Source organism: Curcuma longa, chromosome 11 (genome assembly GCF_044706935.1).
Source record: "Curcuma longa cultivar G26 ecotype Majalengka, Jawa Barat chromosome 11, ITB_CL_G26_1.1, whole genome shotgun sequence".
In the NCBI taxonomy this organism is placed as follows: Eukaryota; Viridiplantae; Streptophyta; class Magnoliopsida; order Zingiberales; family Zingiberaceae; genus Curcuma; species Curcuma longa.
In genome coordinates this window covers 17,131,928-17,154,009 of record NC_133871.1, presented here as the reverse complement: position 1 = coordinate 17,154,009, position 22,082 = coordinate 17,131,928, and the positions used below count along the sequence as shown (strand labels likewise).

Sequence of the window (22,082 nt, the reverse complement as noted above, 5' to 3'; positions counted from 1 at the left end):
TATTTTAGTTAAATGTATATTTTATTGGCCTGTCATTGGAAACTGGCCGTCCGCTTAATATCAAAAGGAAGAAACAAATGGAAAGCGGTTCCGCCGTAGAAAATTAATTAAATTATTAATCAAAATTAATAAATATAATATTATATATATATATATATATATTTGTTTTTATTTGTTGTGATAAATAACGCCTATACGGCTGTGCACGGTTCCGTCTCGGCGTTTGACGCCTTGATTAAGGAAGGAACGGGGAAAAAATGACGGCTTGGAGCGTCGCAGCGGACAGTTCAGTGCTACTCCCACCGTCCTCCGTCGCCGGATTTAGAGCGCCTCCGGTGGACTTCAAGCTCTTCGCCTCCTCCTTCTGTCGATCCCACTCTAGGGCCCACCTCTCCAACAAGGTAAATATGTTTGCAGGTTCACGGCTTTTTGTTCTTTCATCCTCTGGCTTCCACCCTGTTCTTTGAGAACGAGGATGAGATTCATGAAATCTGAGAAAAAAGAAAACTTGTTCACGTTTGCGATTGGAATTCATTTAGTCTGTGTTCATTCAGTCGGAGACATCGGAGCTCAAATTTGTCTTTCTAGGGTTCAGTTTGGACCGAAATCCTTGGATCGCTGTGTTTTTATTGTTAATCATGGATATTATTCACCTTTGTTTGAGAAATGTGTGGGGCGGAGTTTACTGAACTGGAAGGTCGTTTTGCCCTTTTAGACATGTTATGTGAGCAAAAGATATAATTTTTGACTACTCTGTTTGAATGCGTATATCAGTTTTCAATTTCTCAAATTTCAGTGACTTTTAAACATTCACTAGGTTGTATTGAACGGAAATCCAAGCAATGATACTAATTGGAAGTAGGCATAACTTGACATTGCACGTGGTATCTAGTTATTCTGTTTCCTTTGCAGTCTGAGCAGGATTGCATCATCCCATTTAAAGTCTCATGTTCTGGCTTCTGAGCAGATTTATTAATAAGCTGTTTTGTGAATATTTATTTAGGCCCTAAACCCAGTTGAAAAGGGTTAAGAGTTGTATTCTACCATGGCTTCTAGATTAATGTGTAAACTTTATGTGTATGGATATAACCATATATTTTTATGTGATTAAGTTTCATTAGTTATATAGTCTTACATTAAGTTCAGAAGAGGTTGTATTCTACCATGGCTCCTAGATTAATGTGTAAACTTTATGTGTATGGATATAACCATATATTTTTATGTGATTAAGTTTCATTAGTTATATAGTCTTACATTAAGTTCAGAAGAGGTTGTATTCTACCATGGCTTCTAGATTAATGTGTATGGATATAACCATATATTTTTATGTGATTAAGTTTCATTAGTTATATAGTCTTACATTAAGTTCAGAAGAGGAGTAAGATCCATATAGTTGAGCTCAAATGATTGTGAATCATGGCTTGCTATATTTCTGTTATTTTATGAAGACATTGTCTTGTTAACTAAATTATTAAGATCAAGGCATACATCTATGAGTATGCGGAGTTAGATTTCCAGAGAGAAGAAAACATAATAACTCTAACTCTTGAATATGCACCATTACTTTTCATTTTCTATACCATGGACTGATCAAGAATAGAAAAGAACAGTTGCATCAATCCGCTAGACCGTTAGCTACTTCCCGTACATCTTGAAACATCCTATCAGAAGAAAGTTAGCTAGAACCAATGGGGAAGGCCATCTACCTCCGGATTTACCGGGTAGGTGAATCAGGGGAAGACCGTCTACCTCCAAGATTAGTCAAGTGAAGCCCTTGACACCTGCATTAAAAAAAAACCTACTTGGGGTCGATATGTTAATGTATGCCATTTCCCTTTTCAAGTAGCAATGTGATCATCGTGCATATCTACTATGGTTGTTTGCCTGAATAGTTGCTGAATGATATTCAAAGTATGTGATTGTGACTTGGATAAAATGCGCCAGAAATACAAACCATAATAGAAGCCATAAAGTTTCTGGTGCTAAGTGCTTATATCTATCCCCCACTTTTGAATGTACTAATGGTATATAGGAGAAATTTGTAATTTATACAATAACAGGAAGCATTGTTTTCACAACTAGTTCAGCAAGCATTGTTTCACAACTATTCAGGGTCCATTGGATAATATAAATCTTTTATTTTTTATGTTTTCCTCTTACATCTGTGTCTGGCAGATCAGTTTTAAGTACTTTTACAGGGTCAAAGAACTTTTTTCCACTTTCTGTCTTTTGTTGATGTAATCTGTTCTTTAATTTCTTATTATTTATTGTCCTCATTTTTTTTCAAGATTTTTGCTTCTATTGGGCGACCAAGAATAGGATTTTATGGCGGGAATCACCAGACAAGAAGCTTAAAGTTGAGAGCAGTGGGAAATTCCAGTGATGGTCAAACACCAATTGCTCCCCTTCAATTTGAGTCTTCAACAGGTCAGTTTCTGTCTCAAATAATGCAAACCCACCCACATCTACTCCCTGCAGCCATAGATCAGCAGCTTGAGACACTTCAATCTGATGTTGATGCTGAAAAGGCAAAAACTCCGCTAGCTTCCCAGGACCTCCTCCTTCACAGGTTGGTGAATAAGTTAGAGAATTGTGAACCTTTTCGGATATAATTTCACTTCCTACAAGTCAGGGAAGTGTAACAATATATTATGTTTCCCAAGTTTATATTTATCCACTGGCAGCTTATTAGTGAGTTATACTCCTGACAATATACAGGAGAATTGCAGAAGTTAAAGAGAAGGAAAGGAGGAAGACACTGGAGGAGATTATCTACTGCTTGATCATACAAAAATTTATGGAAAACAAAATTCATATGATCCCTACAATAGTAACCTCCCCAGACCCTACATATGTAATGGACTCATGGCCCAATCAAGAACATAAATTGGAAAAGATACACTCTCCCGATGCACTGGAGATGATACAAAATCATTTATCCCTTATTCTTGGAGAAAGAGTTGTTGGTCCCCTCACTACTGTTGCCCAAATTAGCAAACTAAAGCTCGGGAAGCTTTATGCAGCCTCCATCATGTATGGATATTTTCTCAAAAGGGTTGATGAAAGATACCAGCTTGAAAGGAGTATGAATACTCTTCCAACAAAATCCAAGGGACCGAGAATGTTCGGCGAATTGAAACCTAACCCACTATGGGACTGGGAATCCATGGTGCAGATTTCAACAGACGAGGATGATGATAGTAGTGACTCCAAGGATTACAGGTTGAGATCCTACGTGATGTACCTAGATGCAGAGACATTGCAGCGATACGCAACCATAAGATCGAAGGAGGCTATTTCATTGATCGAAAAGCAGACACAGGCCTTGTTTGGGAGGCCAGACATTACAGTGTTAGAGGACGGATCTCTCAAATCTCAAAATGATGAAGTGGTGGGGATAACATTTTCGGGTCTAACAATGCTGGTCTTGGAGGCAGTTGCACTAGGGACTTTCCTTTGGGAAGCTGAGACCTACGTTGAATCAAAGTACCACTTCGTCTCAAGTTGAATTGGGTGACAGTGAGAAACGGAGGAACTAATCATGCTTAAAGTATCCTCTTTGCAATTGTACAAAATATATGACTGCAAAACTGGATGCACAAATTATATAAATTTGAATTACATCAAAATTTCAAATTGTTGTTGTTTTTCAAATTTACTAATTGTTTAAACTTAATGTTTTTAGGAATTAGTTCATTTAGTTAACATATAATCATACATTCTAAATTTTTCTCAAGTGTTTTTAGGAATCACTTTCCTATTTGTATTTTCTAAAATTGTACAGGACAGATTTGCTACTCCATGTTCCCAAGCTGCCCTCCATCCCCCATGTTCATCTTTTGGGGACATATTTTTTCTCTACTTGATGTGGACTGCTATGGGCTCCATCATCAATGCCTTGTTCTCTAAACTTGCCAACAATTCACAACTAGTGCAGGTGATACATGTTCAGTAGTTGGCTGATACCTTCAACAATACAAGATGAGCAAGGGAGCATGTTGGTTGCTGCGACGATATATGCATGTTCTTGCGGATAGCTTCAGACTCACTTAAACCTTGTGCTATGACCCACATGTAGATGGTTTAAGGGAATCATGTCATATGGAATGTGATGAAGCCAGGCCAATCTGCAAAAAACAATACAAAAAAGGTAAATAAATGAGTAAGGGATTAGTTAAAGAAGCAAGATCACATGAAGAGTTCTTCATCTTGCCTCAACTGCTAATGTATGCATTGAATTGAATGGTGGCAGTAGGAGGAATAGGGTCCACACCACATGGATGGATTGGCCTTCCTCATCCTGTCAGTTTGGCAAGCAAAGAATCCAGAAAGCAGTTGATTGTTGAGTCAGCATTTGGAAAAATAAAAGTTGCCAACTCAAATTTGTCAACCTTTTAAAGAGAATTCCTGTGAAGAATACACCCGAAACTACAAAGATCAACCCAAACTGAAATTTGCTACCAAAAAGAAGTTTTCCTTTGCGACCTTCTTTTGTTCAACCCAAACTGAAATTTGCTAACCAGAGTTCTGATCACTGTAACCAATTTAATGGAAAGTGCCTTCGACAACTCGAAGCCAAAACTAAAGTGGGTTTGGATTTGGATTCAACAATCTACTCGTTTTGTGTGTGGTGTGTAATGTCTACGATTGTAACAATTACTCGATTGCACTTTTCATAGATCGTGGGATCGATCGTATAAGACTGTTGGGATGGTGTGGTGTGTAGTTCTAAGTCTATGTCTCCTGTTTTCAATTCAATTCCACCAACTTGCAAGTTAGGCAGAAAATCATTCACAATGCTGTGAAGAGTAGAAAAAATGACACATGAAGATGTCACCAACTACCCACCAATCTTTAATCATCAATTTATTGTCCGACAATTTCTTCATCATCCCAACAGGCACCCACCGTCTCCTTTACATAAATTAATTCGAGGACCACCCAGCAAAAATTGAAGAATCAAGGAATCCAATACGTATTATAATGTATGGCTACATACACTAAACAAAAAAAAACAAAGAATCCAATAGGTATTATAATGTATGGCTACGTACAGACGCGTCATAATTATTACTATGTAACGACAAAAAGAATATACGCTAATTCACATTTGAATTCGGACATTAATAGCTAATCTCGCCGTCGGGCCTCGGCTTCCGGCTCTGGCGGCGGGACCTCCGGAGGTCGTGGCGGAATTTGGAGTTGCCAGTGTCGAGGAACCGGGCCTGCTCCGAGGGGACGATGTCGCAGTCGGGGAAGGGCACGGGGTAGCGCTTGGTGTCGTAGCAGAAGGAGTATGTCATGTAGCGCTTCCGGAAGCGCCGCATGGCGTCGCGCTTGCGGGGGGTCATGACGGCGATGTCGGAAGCGCGGAGTTCGTCCTGAGCATCCGCGCAGCGGCGGGCGGAGTCGACGAGTTGGATCGGGTCGACTCGGCAGCCGCGGAGGACGAAATCAGAGAGGTCGGCGGCGAAGGGGGCGTACTTGTAGTTCACCTTGTATTTTCCGTTGGCCGTCGCCCACGTGGAGCCGTCCCAGATGGTGGCGTAGACCGACATCGGCTTCGACGGGTAGTCGCCGCCCATGGCGCCGCTCCGCACCACCTCGCGGATGGGCACGTCGTCGATGTAGAACCTGCACAAGGGGCCGCAATCCGCGAACAATTTTTAACTACCATTCGATCAGAAGCTAGCTTATTGGAGAAAAACATCGAACACCTTCGGTGCAGCTTACTTACATGATGCGGTCGGCGGTCCAGAGGATGGAGTACTGGTGAGCCTCGGCGGTGGGATCAAACGGGAGGACGTAGCGCTCCTCGCGGCCGCGGCTGGTGCTTCCGTTGCCGTAAACGTTGGTCTGTATCCTCCAGTCGCGGCCGCGGATGTTGCCGAGGAACTCGAAGTCGAGCTCGTCGTGCGTCTTTTCGAACACGTCGCCGTTGGAAGTCTGAATCAAAATACAACACCGCACCAAAACATTCAGCGCCACAACCAACCTTGTCGATCGGCTAAATCGATCGATTATGTATTAGCAGAGTCATGTGCCAAGATTCCTGGTTTCAATCAAATTGTGATTTGACTTGCAAGTTGCAATCTTTGACTGTTTAATTTCACTGCCTCGATGAATTTCACATGATGCATGTTCAAGAAATTCATTCAATTTTGTCTCAACCTAAGTTCTTTTCTAGGGTTTCTACGACACCAATCGGCCGCTTCAGTTCTAACTTGTTTCGATTTCAATTCAACAAAAAAACCCTTTCCCATCTACTTCGATCCTTAACTGAACAATTTTCTGGAGATTAAAACGCAAGAAAACAGAGGAAAAGACTCACATAGAAGGCGACAACTACACCGGCGGTGTAATCGGAGGGCAATCTGATGGAAGCGCTGAAGAACCCGTGATGGTAAAGATCACTCGAAATGAATCCCGATCCTAAACCGCCACAAAACGCGTTCTCAATCACCAACCAACAATATTCGATTCAAGGAAAACGCACTAGGGATTGCGGAGCCGTACCGGAGTAACGATTGAGGGTGAGGCGGGCGCCACGACCGTCGCCGGAGCGGACGAGGTTGTCGTTGCCGAAGAGGTGGGAGAAGCCGTCGTCGAAGGGCAAAGTCGTCAAGTTAAACACCGCCGCCGCGGACGCCGCCGCTACAAGCGAGAAGAGGAGGAGGAGGAGGAGGAGGAGGGCCGTAAACATCGTCATCGCTGTCGCCGCTCGGCTTCGCTGGTTTCTGGTGTCGTCTCGGCGTCGTCCGCACCGAAGCTATATACGCGCACCGATGTCCGCACAGATAATGCGTAGGATTTTAATTTTTGGAAAAATAATAATAAAAAAATTGGGAGGATATGGAAGGAGAGGGAGGGAAAGTGTGGTGTGACCTGGCTGGCTCCCACTCAATGAAAGATTCTTTTTCTTGTAGGGTCCACTTTTTCGGTTTGAAATTCCGCTTCTGCCCCCGCGCGCCGTGCGGTGGAAGTTGGAACTTGAACCCACGACGCGTTTGACAGCGAGTCGCATTGTAATTGGTCCGGACGCGGTTCAAAATGTTTAAGGATGAGTTTTTTAATGGATAATTAATAAATTATAGTTTGATTAAAATTTATTATAATAATTTTTTTAAATGCACTATTCTTTTAATAATGATAAATAAATAAATATTTTTTTTCTTTTAAGGAAGGAAAGCCTTTTGGTTGGCAGTTAGTCGCGGAAAATGAGGCATATTCGCTGTAAATGGATATTTTCCATAAATAAAACAGATTTTGCATTAAATGTTTGACGCGTGACACACGGCAAATTCACTAAATCATGTGCGTATCTTTTATTCCCCATTTAAAATAAATAAATAAATAAATAAAGCCAGTTTGCAAAGCAAGATTATTTTGACATGTTTTTTTTTATGGCCAAGCCCTTAGATTATCATTGTAAATTTAGAGGGCGAGATTAAAAATACTTTCAAAATAAATTTATACATCTCTAGTTTGATATACTATTTATAAGAGGCACAATATCGAAAACATTATCAAGATATTATTCCAAATTTTGATTAGATTTTTCACAAGGTATAGATCCATGTGTATCGATTTATATATCTCAAACCACGGTAGTATTCAAGTTGACGGTGACTCTATTCCTGAGATGAGATTGATTTTATGGTCTGTAGTGCTTTGTATGGTCCGTAAATGAGTATGCAAGTGTTGTGATGTGTGGACATGTGAGGCTATGGTGTCTTGATAGTGTCATGAATTTGATATAGTTTCTTATGTGATGGATCATATGTGTATGCTCAACGGTTAGTACTGCCTAGACTATTATACTGATCTTTTGATTATATATTTGAGGAGTCTAATCTCTCTTATTTTATCTATATATATGAACTATTTTTGAAAAACTAAATTTATGCAAAAGAAAAACAAACACCTTTATCCCCTCCCTTCAAGCGACAGTCACGGACAGGGGACCCACCCTTCTCTCTTAGTGCAATTGATGAGTTGAGAAGATTGACTAAGTGAGCCACTTAGTGAAAGGTGACTCGTGAAATAATGCATTCAAATGTCTAAGAACTTGACAGAAAGTGGGCATTTAGACAAATAAAATTGTGACAAAGAACACTAGGAGACATTTTTTAGAAAGAAGAAAAAAAAGAGAAGAAAATTCTGTAAATAAATAAATAAATAATGGCTGGAGAGGTCCCGTAGTGAATTAAACTTTGCGCGATACGTACTCCGCCAACTACTAATCTTCTACAGTCCAACAGAGGCGTGCTGTTTTGAATTGAAGCAACGGCGCATTTCAGCTTTGATTGGTCAACAAATGCATGTGTAATATTAACAAAAATCAAAGAAAGAAGAAGAAGGTGGGTGCCTTCACATGGGCAATAATTAAGTCTGAACAAGAAAGTCATACCTGTGCTTCGCGATGGTTGCTTGCGCTCCACCAAAGCCACCAAGGTTTATTTATGAACCATTCATTGTTTGGTCAATCTTTAATTCAGCCAGCCAACCAACCAAGACACCATGATTTGTTCACGCTGTTGACAGAGAACAAATCAGATATTAAGAATAGTGCTTCTTTTCTGCGACGAACTGAAACAAATTGGGTTTATTGGTGTAAACTCATTCATATTAATACACAACGATTCAGTCATGGAGATGCTGAAATTATTGAAGAATGACAAATACAATCTCTGACAAACTAATCTCGATCAATAGCATATCGAAGGGGCTGTTGGATTCGAGCTCCTTGGCTTGAGGGAGAGAGGATCCCATGCTACTTCAGGGCCACATTGTCCTGTCTTTTGAGCAGATACAAGTGTTCTGGTTATGAGAATTGCAGGGTTTCCTTCGTCAGCAGCTGATGCTGCTGCTGCTGCCTTTATCCTAATCCGCTCAGCTCTCGATCCGATGGTCTGACCTAGGATTGAGGCTGCAATTGTAATCGCCATGGCTGCCTTGGGCATCAGCACAGACTTCCTTAGCATTGCAATGAATGGTACAGCCGCATGGACTGCTGTGATCCATTGGGGGGAGAACTTCTTGGTGTGCTCCCGCCAGACTCCAAGTGGAATGTTTGCAGCCATGCCCAGCAAGGCTATGGCTAGCATCTTTGCTGGAAGAGGTTGTGGCCGGAGATTCTTCACAAAAGACGTTCGAGCGAGTGCTGCACGGGCAGCCACCACAACTGGTGGACACCTTAGTTTCATGCTTGGGGGAGGCTTTAAAACATTTGCAACCAGGGGAAGTACAGCACTGACTGCTCTATACGACTTTGCCATTGGGCATTGTCCAGTTTCCAGCCACTCATTGCTCTGTGACTCATGTGTTGAATCGCCTCTTTTCTGTAACATTTTCCAAAGACATGTTAACGACAAAACGACTTATGGTAGGACATTAAAGACTAAAAGTATTCCACCTGAACCAATTTGGGGCTCAAGTTAACTGCAGAAAATAATTAACTAGTATACGTTCACAATTTCATTTCTTTATGAAAGTTGGATTCAGATTTATTACATTTAAAGACAAATAGCAGTGAGAAAAGGCAATGATGCATTGAGTCCCAATAACTATCTAAACAGAGAAATATTTGCATCATATTGAAGAAAAAAGGATTATACAACTAGCTCTAATCCTGACATAATTCATGTTACACTTATTAATGGTTCACCATCTATGCAAACAAGCACTAGTAAGATGCAGTCAAAATGTGCAGGATGTTCAGGGATTAGTTCCACTCTAACGGCTAAGAAATGATAATTGAAGTACCTGAGAATTGGATGATCTACCATTCTGCTTCTTCCACTTGTTTGAGAGGAAATCAAAGCCAAAAGGTCCTCCTGGTCCAAAAGCTGAAAGGCTGATTGTGGCTGCCTTTGCTGCTAAGGGATTAAACTCCGGTGAAATCTCAGGCTCTAGTTTCTTATCAGGCACAAATGTGCTGCCTGAGAGGGGAACGACCCCATTACGTCCATGGAAAAGCCTGAATGCATTGTCAAAATTTGGTCCATCTTCAAAGATTGGACCATGGCCTCGTACCTATTTGAAACCGAGAGGATGTATGAGTTAATATTACATCTTATGAATATGTGAGCTTTCCTGAAGTTCATAACAACTTACAGGGGTAGAAAAATTGACAGCTGAGAAGGAGAAACTAGTAGGTTGATGGATGTTTCTCAAGAATGGACATCTCTGAATATCCTGGTTAGCAAAAGAAATATCAGGAGAGGACGATTCACTAAGTTTCCCCCTCGAACCAGCCTCCATTACAATGCCAAGCAGCAGAAACAAATCCTACAATAAGAGGTGGACGAGTATGAAATATAACTCCAAGCAGAAACCAGAACAAAATATCCAAATTTTGTTGGACTCAAAACAATCATACTTAAGATATAAAATCGAATATGATCGAAAAACTCCTCATTGCAAATCTATGCTAGAACTGATTAATTAACAGAGATAACAAATTGTTGTATGTAGTTGAATGCCATCAGTTGAAAAAAGTTCTTTTTTCCAACCAAAAGATTTGACTATTACATGGAGACAAGCAATACCATCTAGTGAAATCATAATAAAGGCGGATCCAGCATCAAATCATGAAATCATAACGAGGGACAAGAGAGAATTACTTCTTACATCTACATCTGAACAACACATACAAAAATCAATATCATGGAGAAAACCATAATTTTCGCAATTTCTTTTCCAATCGGAAAAAGAAAGGGAAAAAAAACATACTTTAGAAGGGAAATCGAGGAAATAAGAGAAGGGCACCTCGCGCGACGAAGAACGTAGCGAGATCGCGAGAGGGAGAAGAGCGGCGAATGGTAATCCCAAATCGCGTGGGCGGCACGACGAAGCCTCAAGCCCTTCCCAACTTCTCTTATTAGAGCCGCGGCCACGGGGCCGAACAAGTCCAAGTCTCGATCGCTGACCGCCTACCCGCGGTCATCGCTGACCCTAGATTTGGGCCCGGTTGCTTCGATCCGTTTCGACCGTCAGATATGGGTCGTTGGATGATGATAGACGGTCGTGGCCCGACGGCGGCCGCCACGCTTGCCCTTGTCCTGATCCATCGTGAAATATATTCCAAACATGGAAATTAAGAAAAAAATCACAGATTCGCCGCTAATTATTAAAATTAGCATATTTATTTATCTCTTAGGTGCTCCAGACTTTGTTTTTCACAATAATACCGCTGTGAACTTACTCTCTATCATCAAATTTCTGTTATACAAAAAACAAATAAATATTATGAAGAATGGAGGACTAAAAACTCAGCACCAATTGGTAAATGATCGCTGGGATGGTTGTAGTTGGGCAACCCTCCGACGATGTCAGGCGAGTCGGGGCCTGGAACTTCTAATAGGCTCACTGGTTTCAGACGAGTAGCTGAGAAAAAAATGTAATCCAGTGTTCCTGTGAAATCAGGGGTGCAGTTTGTAAATGGTGGCTCTCCCCCATTTGCTGTTGCATAAAGACTGCACAATTTGATAGGTGCTGCTTCTGAAGTCGATACAAGGTACTGATATACCTGAAGGAAATCAAGAAAAAGAGGATCGTACAGGCAGAATAAGCTATTGAGTTGAGCAAAAGAAGTATAATGAAAACTGACCTCATCTCCAGGAGTAGAATTGAAGTCACCTGCAACAAGCACTGAAGGGGTACAGGCGAACTTAGTTGAAACAAGTTCCTTAAACTGTGAGAGTCTTGATAGAAGATACTTAGCCTGTGCAAGCTTTACATCGATCCAGGTTGGATCCCTGCAAGTCCCGGATTTAAATTAAATTAATCAAGCTTCTAGGCTCTGGTACAGGTAACACAATAAATAGTTGTTTCCTGAAGTGTGTAATATTTTTTTAGAATTATCTGTAAATAGTCATTAATAAAAATATTCAAAATTGATAAAATTAGCGAGAAAGAAAAAGTAAACAATGGACAAATATGAAATTAATATCAAAGACAATTGGTGATTACTAGTGCATTGAGTTCCATTACCAGTAAATATGAGTGTCTGCCACCACAATAATGTGGCCAGAAGGATCATTTAGCTTAAAAGCTGCTAATAATCCCACACAGTCACGTTTTAACCTCACAAGCGGATCATTAGATTGATGCTTCTCTGAACCTGTTGAGGCAGATTAACCAGTGATTCCAAAACATATTCAATTTGAACACAAAAGAGCTAACGAACATAAGATAACATTGTGCACAAACTGAAGATCAAATCATAAGCATACCTTGTATTTGTGCATCCGTTTCTTCAATATCCAATACTTTATTGTTCCTAATTACATTAACGGTATTCGCACAATTGACAAGATCATTGTAATCAATTTCCTCCATTTCAAGCAACTGTGCACTGAAGAAACAGTGCGTTGTTGCATTACTTCACTAAACAATATAAAAACATAAAACATGCAATAAAAATTTCAAGAAAGAAACTCTGGCATTAATTCCTTGTTGACAAAACTTTATACATGACATTTTCTTGTATTTGCAGGACTTAGTAGGATTGAACAAGAGAGCTAGAGACTGGTTAAGAGTCTTACCAACTGGGTGTTGTGTATAAATCGACGACATACTAAACAAGGACCAGATTAAGGGAGCATGTTAAATAAACAAAAAGACTTGTTGAGTGCATTATTTTGCTCTCCAGTATGATAGGGGAACTAGAACAAAGCGAACTCAATTCAAAGATTAGTAACTAGAAGGTATTTCTGAAGCATTACTTCCACATCAACAGAAAATGGAAAACAATTGTGCAGAGAAATTTTCCACAATGCAGCTAAGAGTTGATAATACCTGCTTGGCTTGTAAAAGATCCCACATCCATCGCGTTTCTTCCCAACTCTTTTAATATAAAGGCTTGAATACCCAAGGCTCTCCATTTTGCTTTTGTAGAAGCTATTATACTCATCCAACTCCTATAATTACAGACAATTTAATGGACATGCACAGTGAAAGCAACGAATGAGACCAACATTATGTTCATCATCATCCTTGTTTGTCCCAACTATTTGGGGTTTGGCTACATGAATCTTATTCCTCCATTGAACTTCATATAAAACTAAGATTGCTAAAAATATTTGAATTAATAAAATTATTTTTTACTATATGACTATTCTTTCAGCCTTTCTCTACATTTTACATGTTTTGACTCTTCTAATTATATAAACTATAGGTCATCTTTGAACATACCTATACCATCTTAATTTTTTTTCTCATTTGGACTCTATAGGTCCAGCTTCAGAGGAAGTGCTGGAATTTCATATTGAAAATAGGTTTAGTTCCATATCAAATATTGTTATAGGGTGTTATAGTTGGTGCCTAAATCTAATTGATCTCAATAACAATACCAAATTTCAGCCCTCTCAACTCTTTTCATAAAACAACATAATATTGGAAAAGCAACAAATTGCAGTGCCTAAAGTGCAATCGGATAAGGGAGCTCATGATCAATGATTCTAAAGACAGTTTTTTAATAATCAAGCCATACAAGAGCAAAACAAAGGTGTGATATCTTATGTTTAGAAAGGAAATATAGAATGACTAGTAAATCACCTGTATACAGAAAAAATCAGCATTTAGGTTCTTGAAGTCAGTTAGAACAGATTCTGAACGTGCTTTCCACCTGTAACATCATCTGCTTATTAAGCAAACATCAGCTGGATGAAAGAGGACACATATTCATTGATTGAAATTTAACACAGAACATTTACTGGAGATGGCCATCATATAATAGAGATAAGTACAAAATTCACAGATTAAAGTATATAGGGATCATCACCTACAGTTTGGATCATTATCCAAAGTTTATCCTCTTCTTCCAAATGCCCCCAAAGTTTCAAATTCATCAAAGTACCACAATAATTCTCAAACTAATATTATTTCAAAGTTTCAAAATCATCAAAGTACCACAAGACAGTAACACCATTATTTTATTCAACAGAGAAGTGATATGGCACATGGCATACCTGCCATGTCGTTCTTCCATTAAAATTAAAGGAGTTAATGATTATGTTTGTGATAAGATTTTGAAAACTCCAAAGGAATTTTGATGATTTTGGAACTCCCGTACATTTCTCAAAAAAAGTAGAATTTTGAGGGAAAAAGAAAATTTTCCTATTATATAATATGATGAAAAAAATTGTAATGGAACAGGATTGTGTCTCCCGTTAAATAGTGTAAAAATATTAGATGTCTTTCCCTGACTGAAGGATTATGTTTCCTGTATTTAAGCTTTCTCTATAAGAACGAGCATGTGGCATGACAAATGGAGGGACTTTCAGCTTCTATAGGAACAAGGAATGGGTTTCAAGATTTCAACCCATTAGCGAATGAGAATATAGTTGGAAATTTTTCTTAATTGTGTGCTGATATTAATTAATAATCAATTTGGATTAAAATTAAAATTGAACTAGATAAAGTTAAACCCCAAGATCTTAACTCATCCGGTGCAATTGGATTGGGATATCATGACATGATGGATGGTACCGAGGCGTGGCCAGCTGAGGGTTTTGCCTAGCACCATTAGTGGCCGATCACAGCACCATTAATGACTTATCGTAGGTTGTTTGGATGCACAGAGAAGAATCAGGACCGTGGAGTTGGGAGAGAGGATGAAAAAGGAGGGGAAAACGATCCACTGATGGAATTAGAATCCATCTAATTTTAACATTACGTAAACAAGGGAAAGTATCTCGACTCTTGTGCAGTCCTCTTCCCTCTCAATGCATTGTGTTCGACCAATAGGGCATCAAAGGAGAGACGAAAAGGAAGACCAAGCCATAGAGAGAATTTAAATGGATAAGACATAAACAAATCATAGAAAACAGATTATGATTTTGATTATGCAACTTTATTTCTTGTTCTAAAACTTAAATGATGATCTTGAGTAGAGAAATTTTCACCTATGAATATTGCTTCAAAACACAAGCATCATTTCCAAGAATGTTTCCTTGATCAAAACAGAAAGAATATCTACAAAATTTAAACATACATCACTAACAAAAGTAATAACTAAGCAATTGGCACTTCAATTAAACATGAACATGCAGACCACTAACCACACAAATGAAATCATAAGATTGTAGCATTGCATCAACAAACTATTAGAACAAAAATGATAGTATATTAAGCATCATAATCAATATATATCTCACATATTGTGAGAAGCAAATTGGTGACTAAAAACACCTGTCCAACTGATCAGGAAGTTTTTTCTGTGCTATCAAAGTCATCCATAGAACAAATAATATTTCACTTTAAAAAACAAGAACTAGGAAAACAATTTTAAACTAGACATCAAGAATATGTTCTCCACAGAACTAATTTTATTTCCCAGAAAAATATTATGTTTCTTCATCCTTCAATTAACAGTCAGTAAGTTAGGGAGGTGGTGACATTTTGCTGGCCATTATAGAAAAGCCTGACTAGCTAGACTAGATGTTAATATCAAATTGCTAAAAAAGGTAGGAAGCTAATTAACTTCACTCATGACTAAGCCTAAAAGTGATTCATACTTACTTGAGACAGGAAGATGGAGAATGTGGAAAATAAGAACTCTTTACATAAACCTGCAAACCAAGATAGTTTAATAGATAATCCCTTGGAAGATAACTCCAAAATAATGGGCTATAACATTCCAACATGTTAGAACTAATACAAAACCAAAGATCTGAAGTAAATCAATTCAGATATCAACCACATCAAGAAAAACAGATTGACAGCTCAATTTGGAATGGCATGTTCACAGAATACCTGGGCCAAAATATTATAGGAGATGAAGCTGAACTTGAATCCTAGAAGAAAGTATAGAGTGAGTGAAAAGAGAACCTTTTATTATCAAAAGACAACATAATATGTATATCAGCTGACGAAACCTTCCGAGTTATGACAGAGAAAAGGGGCACCAAAGGGATAAGAGTAAAAACAAACAAGATAAGAAATGGGTGATGCCCTCCCTAAAGAGAGCAGTGTAGCAGAACAAAAGATCTAGAGATGTATAAATCCCATAAGATCTCTTATTGTAGTCTAGACACACAGCTCTGGCCATAGATGACTGAAAAATAAAACAAATTGCTAAATCCATAGCTATGACTTTTACTCTCAATGCATCTGAAACAATTCCCAAGTCATAGAACCAGTTCTAAGCATAATTGACTTCAGATCTTTAAATGTTGTTTTATTGTGACCAAGTTAAATAACTTGTCAAGCAATACAAGCAGAGATACATGGATTTCTTTAGGTAAATCATTCGTCAAGCATTACAATTGCAGATACAGAATTTTGTTAAAAGAAATCCATAAATGTTCCCTGAGAAGGCAAATGCAACAATAAAAATCCACATAGAATGCAGTATATACCATCTGCAGTATTCATTACGCCTTCATAATTGTCAAGAGGAACAAACTTTGAGCACACAGGCTTAGCCATTGTATTTATTCTATTGCTGCAAACCCTGATTCAAAAGTAATGAGTTTGTTAGGTTCACTAGATACAACCACAATATAACTTTTAATGATCCAACAAAAAAATAGAATTAGAAGCCAACAGGAGATTAGAAATCTAATAATCCTCAACCTTTATTTAGGGAACGTTTATTAATTAAGCTGGAGATCAAGCTTAAATACTGTAAAATTGATATATTTGAAAGGCGAAAGAAATAATACATTGAGATAGGATAATTCTAAAAAATGCATAGTTAGAAAATCGCCAGATCTATGAAACCGAGACATGATAACGTTTGGGGGTAAAAACGTAGTTTTTTATTAACTAAAAAATATAGCCAAATCACGTGTTCAAAGGTTGGCGTCTACAGAGATTGGGTGGTGGGGCAGAGATTTTTCTAATCAAATCCCAACATAGTCCAGCAAATATCAAGTTAAGAAAGCAGCCGAAAAGAGGTCGCATTCTAGCAGAATCAAGCGATTAGAAAGAAAAATAGTAACCGGGGCAGCGTAGACGCGAAGAAGGGCGGCTTGCGGAGCAGGCAGGAAGGTACAAGCATCACGCAATCTCTGACCTGTCTCCACCGCGACACTTATTTTAGGGTTTCCGAGTTGTCGGGCGGCGAGACCAGGAGAAGACGGTAGCCGTTTCCTCTTCAAGCCGGAAGCCCAGCTCGAAATCGGGACAAGGGTCGGTGGAGTTAAAACGGGTTCAGCCCGATTATAGATGCCCGACCCGTTAACTCCAATGTGTCGGATCCGGGTCGGGTGATATCTGATTTTGACCAGCCTAGTACATTGCACTGTCGCTATTGCCATTTATACTCGAAAAATAACAGACAGAGAGACAAGGGTTTCCCTTTACACTCCTCTCTCTCTCTCTCTCTCTCTCTCTCTCTCTCTCTCGTCGTCCCGCATCCCTCGTCGGTGGTGGATCGCTTCCTCTTTCTCGGCTCCTGCTTCTTCACGTCTTCGCTCCGATGCGGATTCCTGTCGCATTGCGCTCATCGCATTCGTAGTCGAGCCGTTAGCCTTGGATTGCGGCGGCAGACGCATGGGATCCGGAAGCAGCAAGGATGCTTCAGCAGAGGCTTCTTCCTCCGTCGGGAGCTGGAAGTCGAGATTGAGGGGGCTTCGGGTCGTCAACTCTTCCTCTTCTTGCTTTGGTCTAGCCTCCATCCTGCCGGATGGCCGTCAGGTGGGCGATCGCTTCGTGTGCCTTCGATTTGGATCTCTGTCCCCTTTCTTGCTTCCCGTTCGGATGTTCACTCCTGATCTGATTTGTCATTTTCTCGATCTACCGCCAACAGGACGCGTGTGTCTGCTTAGTCCATACTGTCAGTAGCTATTCTCGCTGATCTTGTAATCTTGTCATTCCGTCTGAAAGGAAATACATGTTTTTTTCCCTTTACTTTAATATGAAATCTTGGTTATTCAAGACTTGAATTCTTAGAATCATGATCTCTGCAATATCCACTTCAATATTTGTCCTTCTGTTTTGCTAATATTATTGTACTTAGCTCCATTCAAAAGATAGTTGGCTGGATTCCTTAGATGCTTTCCACCAATTGATTATTTTTGTGTGAATGGAGTTTCTTTGTCTAATGGCATCTAAATGGATTTCCTTTGATTTTTTTCTCAAATCTTTGAGCGTTAAACCTATTCAGTTCCTCTTTCAATTTCAATCTGAATGATTCTGTGACTGTTTTGTCCATGTGCATCTCTATAAACTAAACTATTGACATCTCCTTTGTTTGCAGAAGATAGAAGTAAATGCAAGATCCAAAGGCTCCTATTGTGAGGATGAAGCAGAGAATAAAACAGTTGAAGGAAATGACCATGGTTCTGAAAAAGTTGGGCTGCCTCATTATGATGGCTTGCCTTTGTCACGTTCTTCTAATGGTGAACAGTTTACAGAAGAAAACGAGGGTACATCACGGATTAATTTTAATATCAACAGTGGTTCTGTTATGAACTCCGTAGGTGATCGATTGTCAAATACATCAGGAAGATCACATTCTCGTTTTACTTTTATACCTGATGGGATTAGTTATCGGCTCAACAGAGCAGTCAGTTTAGGGTCACCGGGAACCCGTTCTCTTTTCTCCACTGGTGTGTCTGTTCCAAGTAGTGATCTTGGACAAAATGATACTGTAAATCACGATCATGTTGATAGTATACAAAATTGTAGCACAATGGGAACTAGCTCTTCCCTAGATGTGGCTCAGCTTAATGAAGGAACAGAGACTACAATTGATAGGTGTTCTAGTGGTAGCTTTGTGGAATCAAGAAATGCAAGGCATTCTCAAAGAAGACTGGGAACACAAGAAACTATAGAAGGTAGTGTACGATTTAGTAGAACACGTAGTGTAGGAAGGCTCCGAGATAGAGTTCTCAGAAGGACTGCTCTTTCTGATGGTTTGTTTGATACTTCTTCCCTGGAGGATAGGACTGTGTGGCCCAGTGGGCAGCCTATTGGAAGACGAACAGTGGGTGGTGTTAGAAGAGCTTCCTCTCCTAGAAGGACTAATGATTTGTTGCCTGATTCTTCAAGTAGTGTATCTTATCAGGAATCTAGATCTATGGATAGCAATGATGAGAATGTTGCAGATGCTCAACAGTGGAGAGTTGGGAATCATGATGTTTTTGAGCACAGATCAGCTTTCCTAGAAAGGAGAAGAAGGATAAGGTCTCAGGTAGGATTATTTGTATCATGGTTTCTAATTGCTAATATATTCATTATATTCTTAAGAAAAATCAACTTTTATTGTCAGGTTCGTGCTCTTCAGAGACTTGGTAGCCGATTCGAAAGTTTATCAGGTCATGATAGATCATGTATACTATCTGGCCAGCATAGAACAGGCCGCTGTGCATGCAGAATAAGTAACCAAAATGCCAATCCTGATGATGACACAAGTGCAAGGGCAAGCATATCAAGAATCGTCGTGCTAGCTGAGGCACTGTTTGAGGTATGACCAAAATGAATACCAAAGTGGAAGAAAATGTTGGCTTGTTGACTACATTTTCCTTGTTAGAGAAAGTCAAATAACTACTGCATTCTTTTTTTAGGTTTTGGATGAAATCCACCAGCAGTCTGTTGTACTATCCTCTCGACCATCTTTTTCATCTATTGGGTCTGTTCCTGCACCAAAAGAGGTTGTAGAGAGTATTCCAGTAAAAATATTTAGCAAGACGTCGAAATGTCAAAATGAGGAAGCGGCACAGTAAGAGTCTTGCACCTCCTTTATCAGGACCTTCTATCAAAGTACCCATGAAACTTTCCTAAATGCTATGAGAAGAACTTGTCTTTTCCTGATCAAAATAATTCAACTGAAACTCCTATAAAATGAATGATCAGTTATTGTAGAGGACAGAGTGCATGATGAGAATTTTCATGCAGCTTTTCTGTATTTAGATACTTAAAGACTGAGAAGACTACTTTTTTTTTGGTCTCTAATTGTTATTGATTCTGCTATGCTGAAAATTATAAAATGCAAATATAGTGGTTGCATTGTTTTATACAAAAAGGCTCATCTGATCTTATCATAGTACCTCCTTTTAACCTGAGTCTTTTTTATCCATTTCAAATTCAAATACTTGTGTGTACTTTCATCAAATTTTCATAAATGTTATAGATCTATCGTTCTGTTTTTTTAATATTTATTTTAAATTTACTTATTTGTCTAAAGAGTTATATGGAAATCATTTTGTATATGATGAATGGGTATTTAACTCGAAGTCTCATTGTTCTCTTTTTTATTATTTGTTTTGTACAGATGCTATATTTGCCTTGTGGAGTATGAAGAAGGAGAGTGCATGCGGTTGTTGCCTTGCAATCATGAATTTCATCGAACATGCATTGATAAATGGCTGAAAGAAATTCATAGGTATTCGTAAAAAACAATCCTTTCATGGTGAACTGTTTTCTTTGTTTAACATGTTCTCATTTGCAAAACATCCTTGTTAATACAACTGAATCTTGTTAATTTGTTTAGTATATTCCTTCACATAAATGTGATAATCCTTCTCGAGTCCTCTAATCATTCATCTTTTCATAATTTTACCAATTATTGTCTAGGGTGTGCCCTCTATGTCGCTGTGATGTTTGCACATCAAATGCATCAAATAAACAAAAGCCCAGCTAGAGAAGCAACTAGATCCTGGTCATGATTCTTTATCTGAAGGGTTCTCATCTTCAGCTTTGGATTTCAACCCTCTTGCTACTGCACAATTCGGTAAAGTGTGCAACTATCAGATAAAACTTTGAGTACTTTCTTAATCTTGTATTATGTAGATGAAACAATGAGAGGTTCATTGATTTGTCAACTTCATTGTGTTTCTCTTCGAGCTTATGTATGTTTATTTCCTCCCTCGAATCCTCTTTCGTAAAAAGGCCTCCACGGGGAGAATTGTACCTGCACTTGGTGTTATCAAAATTGTGGACCCTTTTTCGTAAAAAATAGTTGTGAACCTTTTTCCTGTTGCTGTAATTTATTTATTTCTTATTTATCAGCCTTTCTGAACAATATCTATTTGAATTGATCCATCTGGGAAGTTGTAGCAGCGTATGGAATTTAAAAACTTACTGCTAATTGCAAGAATCAAACTGTTTATAAAATGATTTATTCTTTTATTTAGTTGGTAAGATTGTTCTTAGAAATATATAAAGAATGATTTTTCTTTAAAAAAATCTACATAATTAATGTGTTCGCCTTGCATTATTTACATGATTTATGCAACTGCTTCTCAGCCTGATTGACTCGATTGATTCATTCGATCCAATAAATTTGAAACTTGTAAATGTAAATTATTTTCTTATGTATTTTAGTGCACGGTTAATAATATGTTAGCATTTTAAAAATAGTGGATTCTCAAAACCGTACCCTACAATTATTGCTCCACTAGTGCTCATTCAGTCTATTAAAAATCTTATGACAGTTGACTAATTGATCTCCAAGTAGATTTAACTATCTCGATAAACATGTTACTTTTTTTTTTTAAAAATGAAAAATATATTTTTAATTTTTAAAAAAAATCTTCAAAAAAAATTATAATTTATCACCAAACAAATGGTCTTTTTGCATGACCACGCTGAAGGGTCCTGTTACTCAATTCTTTATTAAACTTACAAGCATTTAAATAATACTTAGTTGTACCCTAAAACTATGGTAAAAGATAAAGGTAAAAAGTGAGATAGATTTGTTAGATAATGAACGTTTAAATCTCATATATTATATTAAAGGAGTTTAAAAATTTTATAACGTTGGATTGTGTATATTTTTTTATTTATTTTGATGGATAAAAAAAAATTATATAATTAAATTGATCATTTTCATAATTAGTTGGATCATAAAAATCAGATAGATTATCATAAATTAATAAATAATACTCACTTGCTTAAAAAATCAAATAAATAATATAATTTATTGTATATTTAATTTTAATAATAAAATAGTAAAAATTTTAATTAAAACTTGCTATAGAATAATATATATACTTATTTGTTTCCACTGTCTGATTACTTTAATATATTAAAATATATTTTTTAGGTCACAATATATACCATGAATTAAAACCTGATGATAAGTTTGGTAATTTATTGTATATTTTACAGTTGGTTCCATGTTCTCGATC

At 38.2% G+C, this 22,082-nt stretch overlaps 5 protein-coding genes across 7 annotated transcripts; 2 read left to right on the top strand and 3 right to left on the bottom strand.

Moving 5' to 3' along the window:
• The first annotated feature begins 202 nt into the window (after positions 1-202).
• Positions 203-3,637, top strand: LOC141837716 (UV-B-induced protein At3g17800, chloroplastic-like). Its single transcript, XM_074725092.1, has 3 exons — positions 203-401; positions 2,289-2,569; positions 2,719-3,637. Exons 1-3 carry the CDS (start codon positions 258-260, stop codon positions 3,506-3,508), a joined length of 1,215 nt encoding a protein of 404 aa, XP_074581193.1. The 5' UTR covers positions 203-257; the 3' UTR covers positions 3,509-3,637.
• A 1,314-nt stretch (positions 3,638-4,951) lies between these two features.
• Positions 4,952-6,758, bottom strand: LOC141839190 (putative xyloglucan endotransglucosylase/hydrolase protein 30). The gene is made up of 4 exons (XM_074726883.1): positions 6,517-6,758; positions 6,332-6,432; positions 5,738-5,946; positions 4,952-5,634 (listed from the first exon to the last, which is right to left on the bottom strand). Exons 1-4 carry the CDS (start codon positions 6,707-6,709, stop codon positions 5,124-5,126), a joined length of 1,014 nt encoding a protein of 337 aa, XP_074582984.1. The 5' UTR covers positions 6,710-6,758; the 3' UTR covers positions 4,952-5,123.
• A 1,828-nt stretch (positions 6,759-8,586) lies between these two features.
• LOC141841882 (uncharacterized) lies at positions 8,587-10,865 on the bottom strand. 2 transcript variants are annotated; one of them, XM_074730077.1, is made up of 4 exons: positions 10,771-10,865; positions 10,117-10,290; positions 9,766-10,035; positions 8,587-9,341 (listed from the first exon to the last, which is right to left on the bottom strand). In XM_074730077.1, the coding sequence occupies exons 2-4, from the start codon at positions 10,261-10,263 to the stop codon at positions 8,709-8,711; spliced, it is 1,050 nt and encodes a 349-aa protein (XP_074586178.1). In that variant the 5' UTR covers positions 10,264-10,290; positions 10,771-10,865; the 3' UTR covers positions 8,587-8,708. The 2 variants fall into 2 exon arrangements, with proteins under 2 accessions (XP_074586178.1, XP_074586179.1); XM_074730078.1 differs by having other exon boundaries at positions 10,735-10,838.
• Positions 10,866-11,160: 295 nt separating this feature from the next.
• LOC141839179 (carbon catabolite repressor protein 4 homolog 4) lies at positions 11,161-17,068 on the bottom strand. 2 transcript variants are annotated; one of them, XM_074726872.1, is made up of 10 exons: positions 16,950-17,068; positions 16,365-16,459; positions 15,760-15,800; positions 15,526-15,575; positions 13,561-13,630; positions 12,802-12,923; positions 12,237-12,358; positions 11,995-12,124; positions 11,612-11,759; positions 11,161-11,530 (listed from the first exon to the last, which is right to left on the bottom strand). In XM_074726872.1, exons 1-10 carry the CDS (start codon positions 17,006-17,008, stop codon positions 11,249-11,251), a joined length of 1,119 nt encoding a protein of 372 aa, XP_074582973.1. In that variant the 5' UTR covers positions 17,009-17,068; the 3' UTR covers positions 11,161-11,248. The 2 variants fall into 2 exon arrangements, with proteins under 2 accessions (XP_074582973.1, XP_074582974.1); XM_074726873.1 differs by lacking the exons at positions 15,760-15,800; positions 16,950-17,068 and having other exon boundaries at positions 16,365-16,408.
• A 273-nt stretch (positions 17,069-17,341) lies between these two features.
• LOC141840696 (uncharacterized) lies at positions 17,342-20,911 on the top strand. Its single transcript, XM_074728751.1, has 6 exons — positions 17,342-17,646; positions 18,209-19,144; positions 19,223-19,417; positions 19,518-19,672; positions 20,225-20,335; positions 20,527-20,911. The coding sequence occupies exons 1-6, from the start codon at positions 17,503-17,505 to the stop codon at positions 20,591-20,593; spliced, it is 1,608 nt and encodes a 535-aa protein (XP_074584852.1). The 5' UTR covers positions 17,342-17,502; the 3' UTR covers positions 20,594-20,911.
• Positions 20,912-22,082: the final 1,171 nt, after the last annotated feature.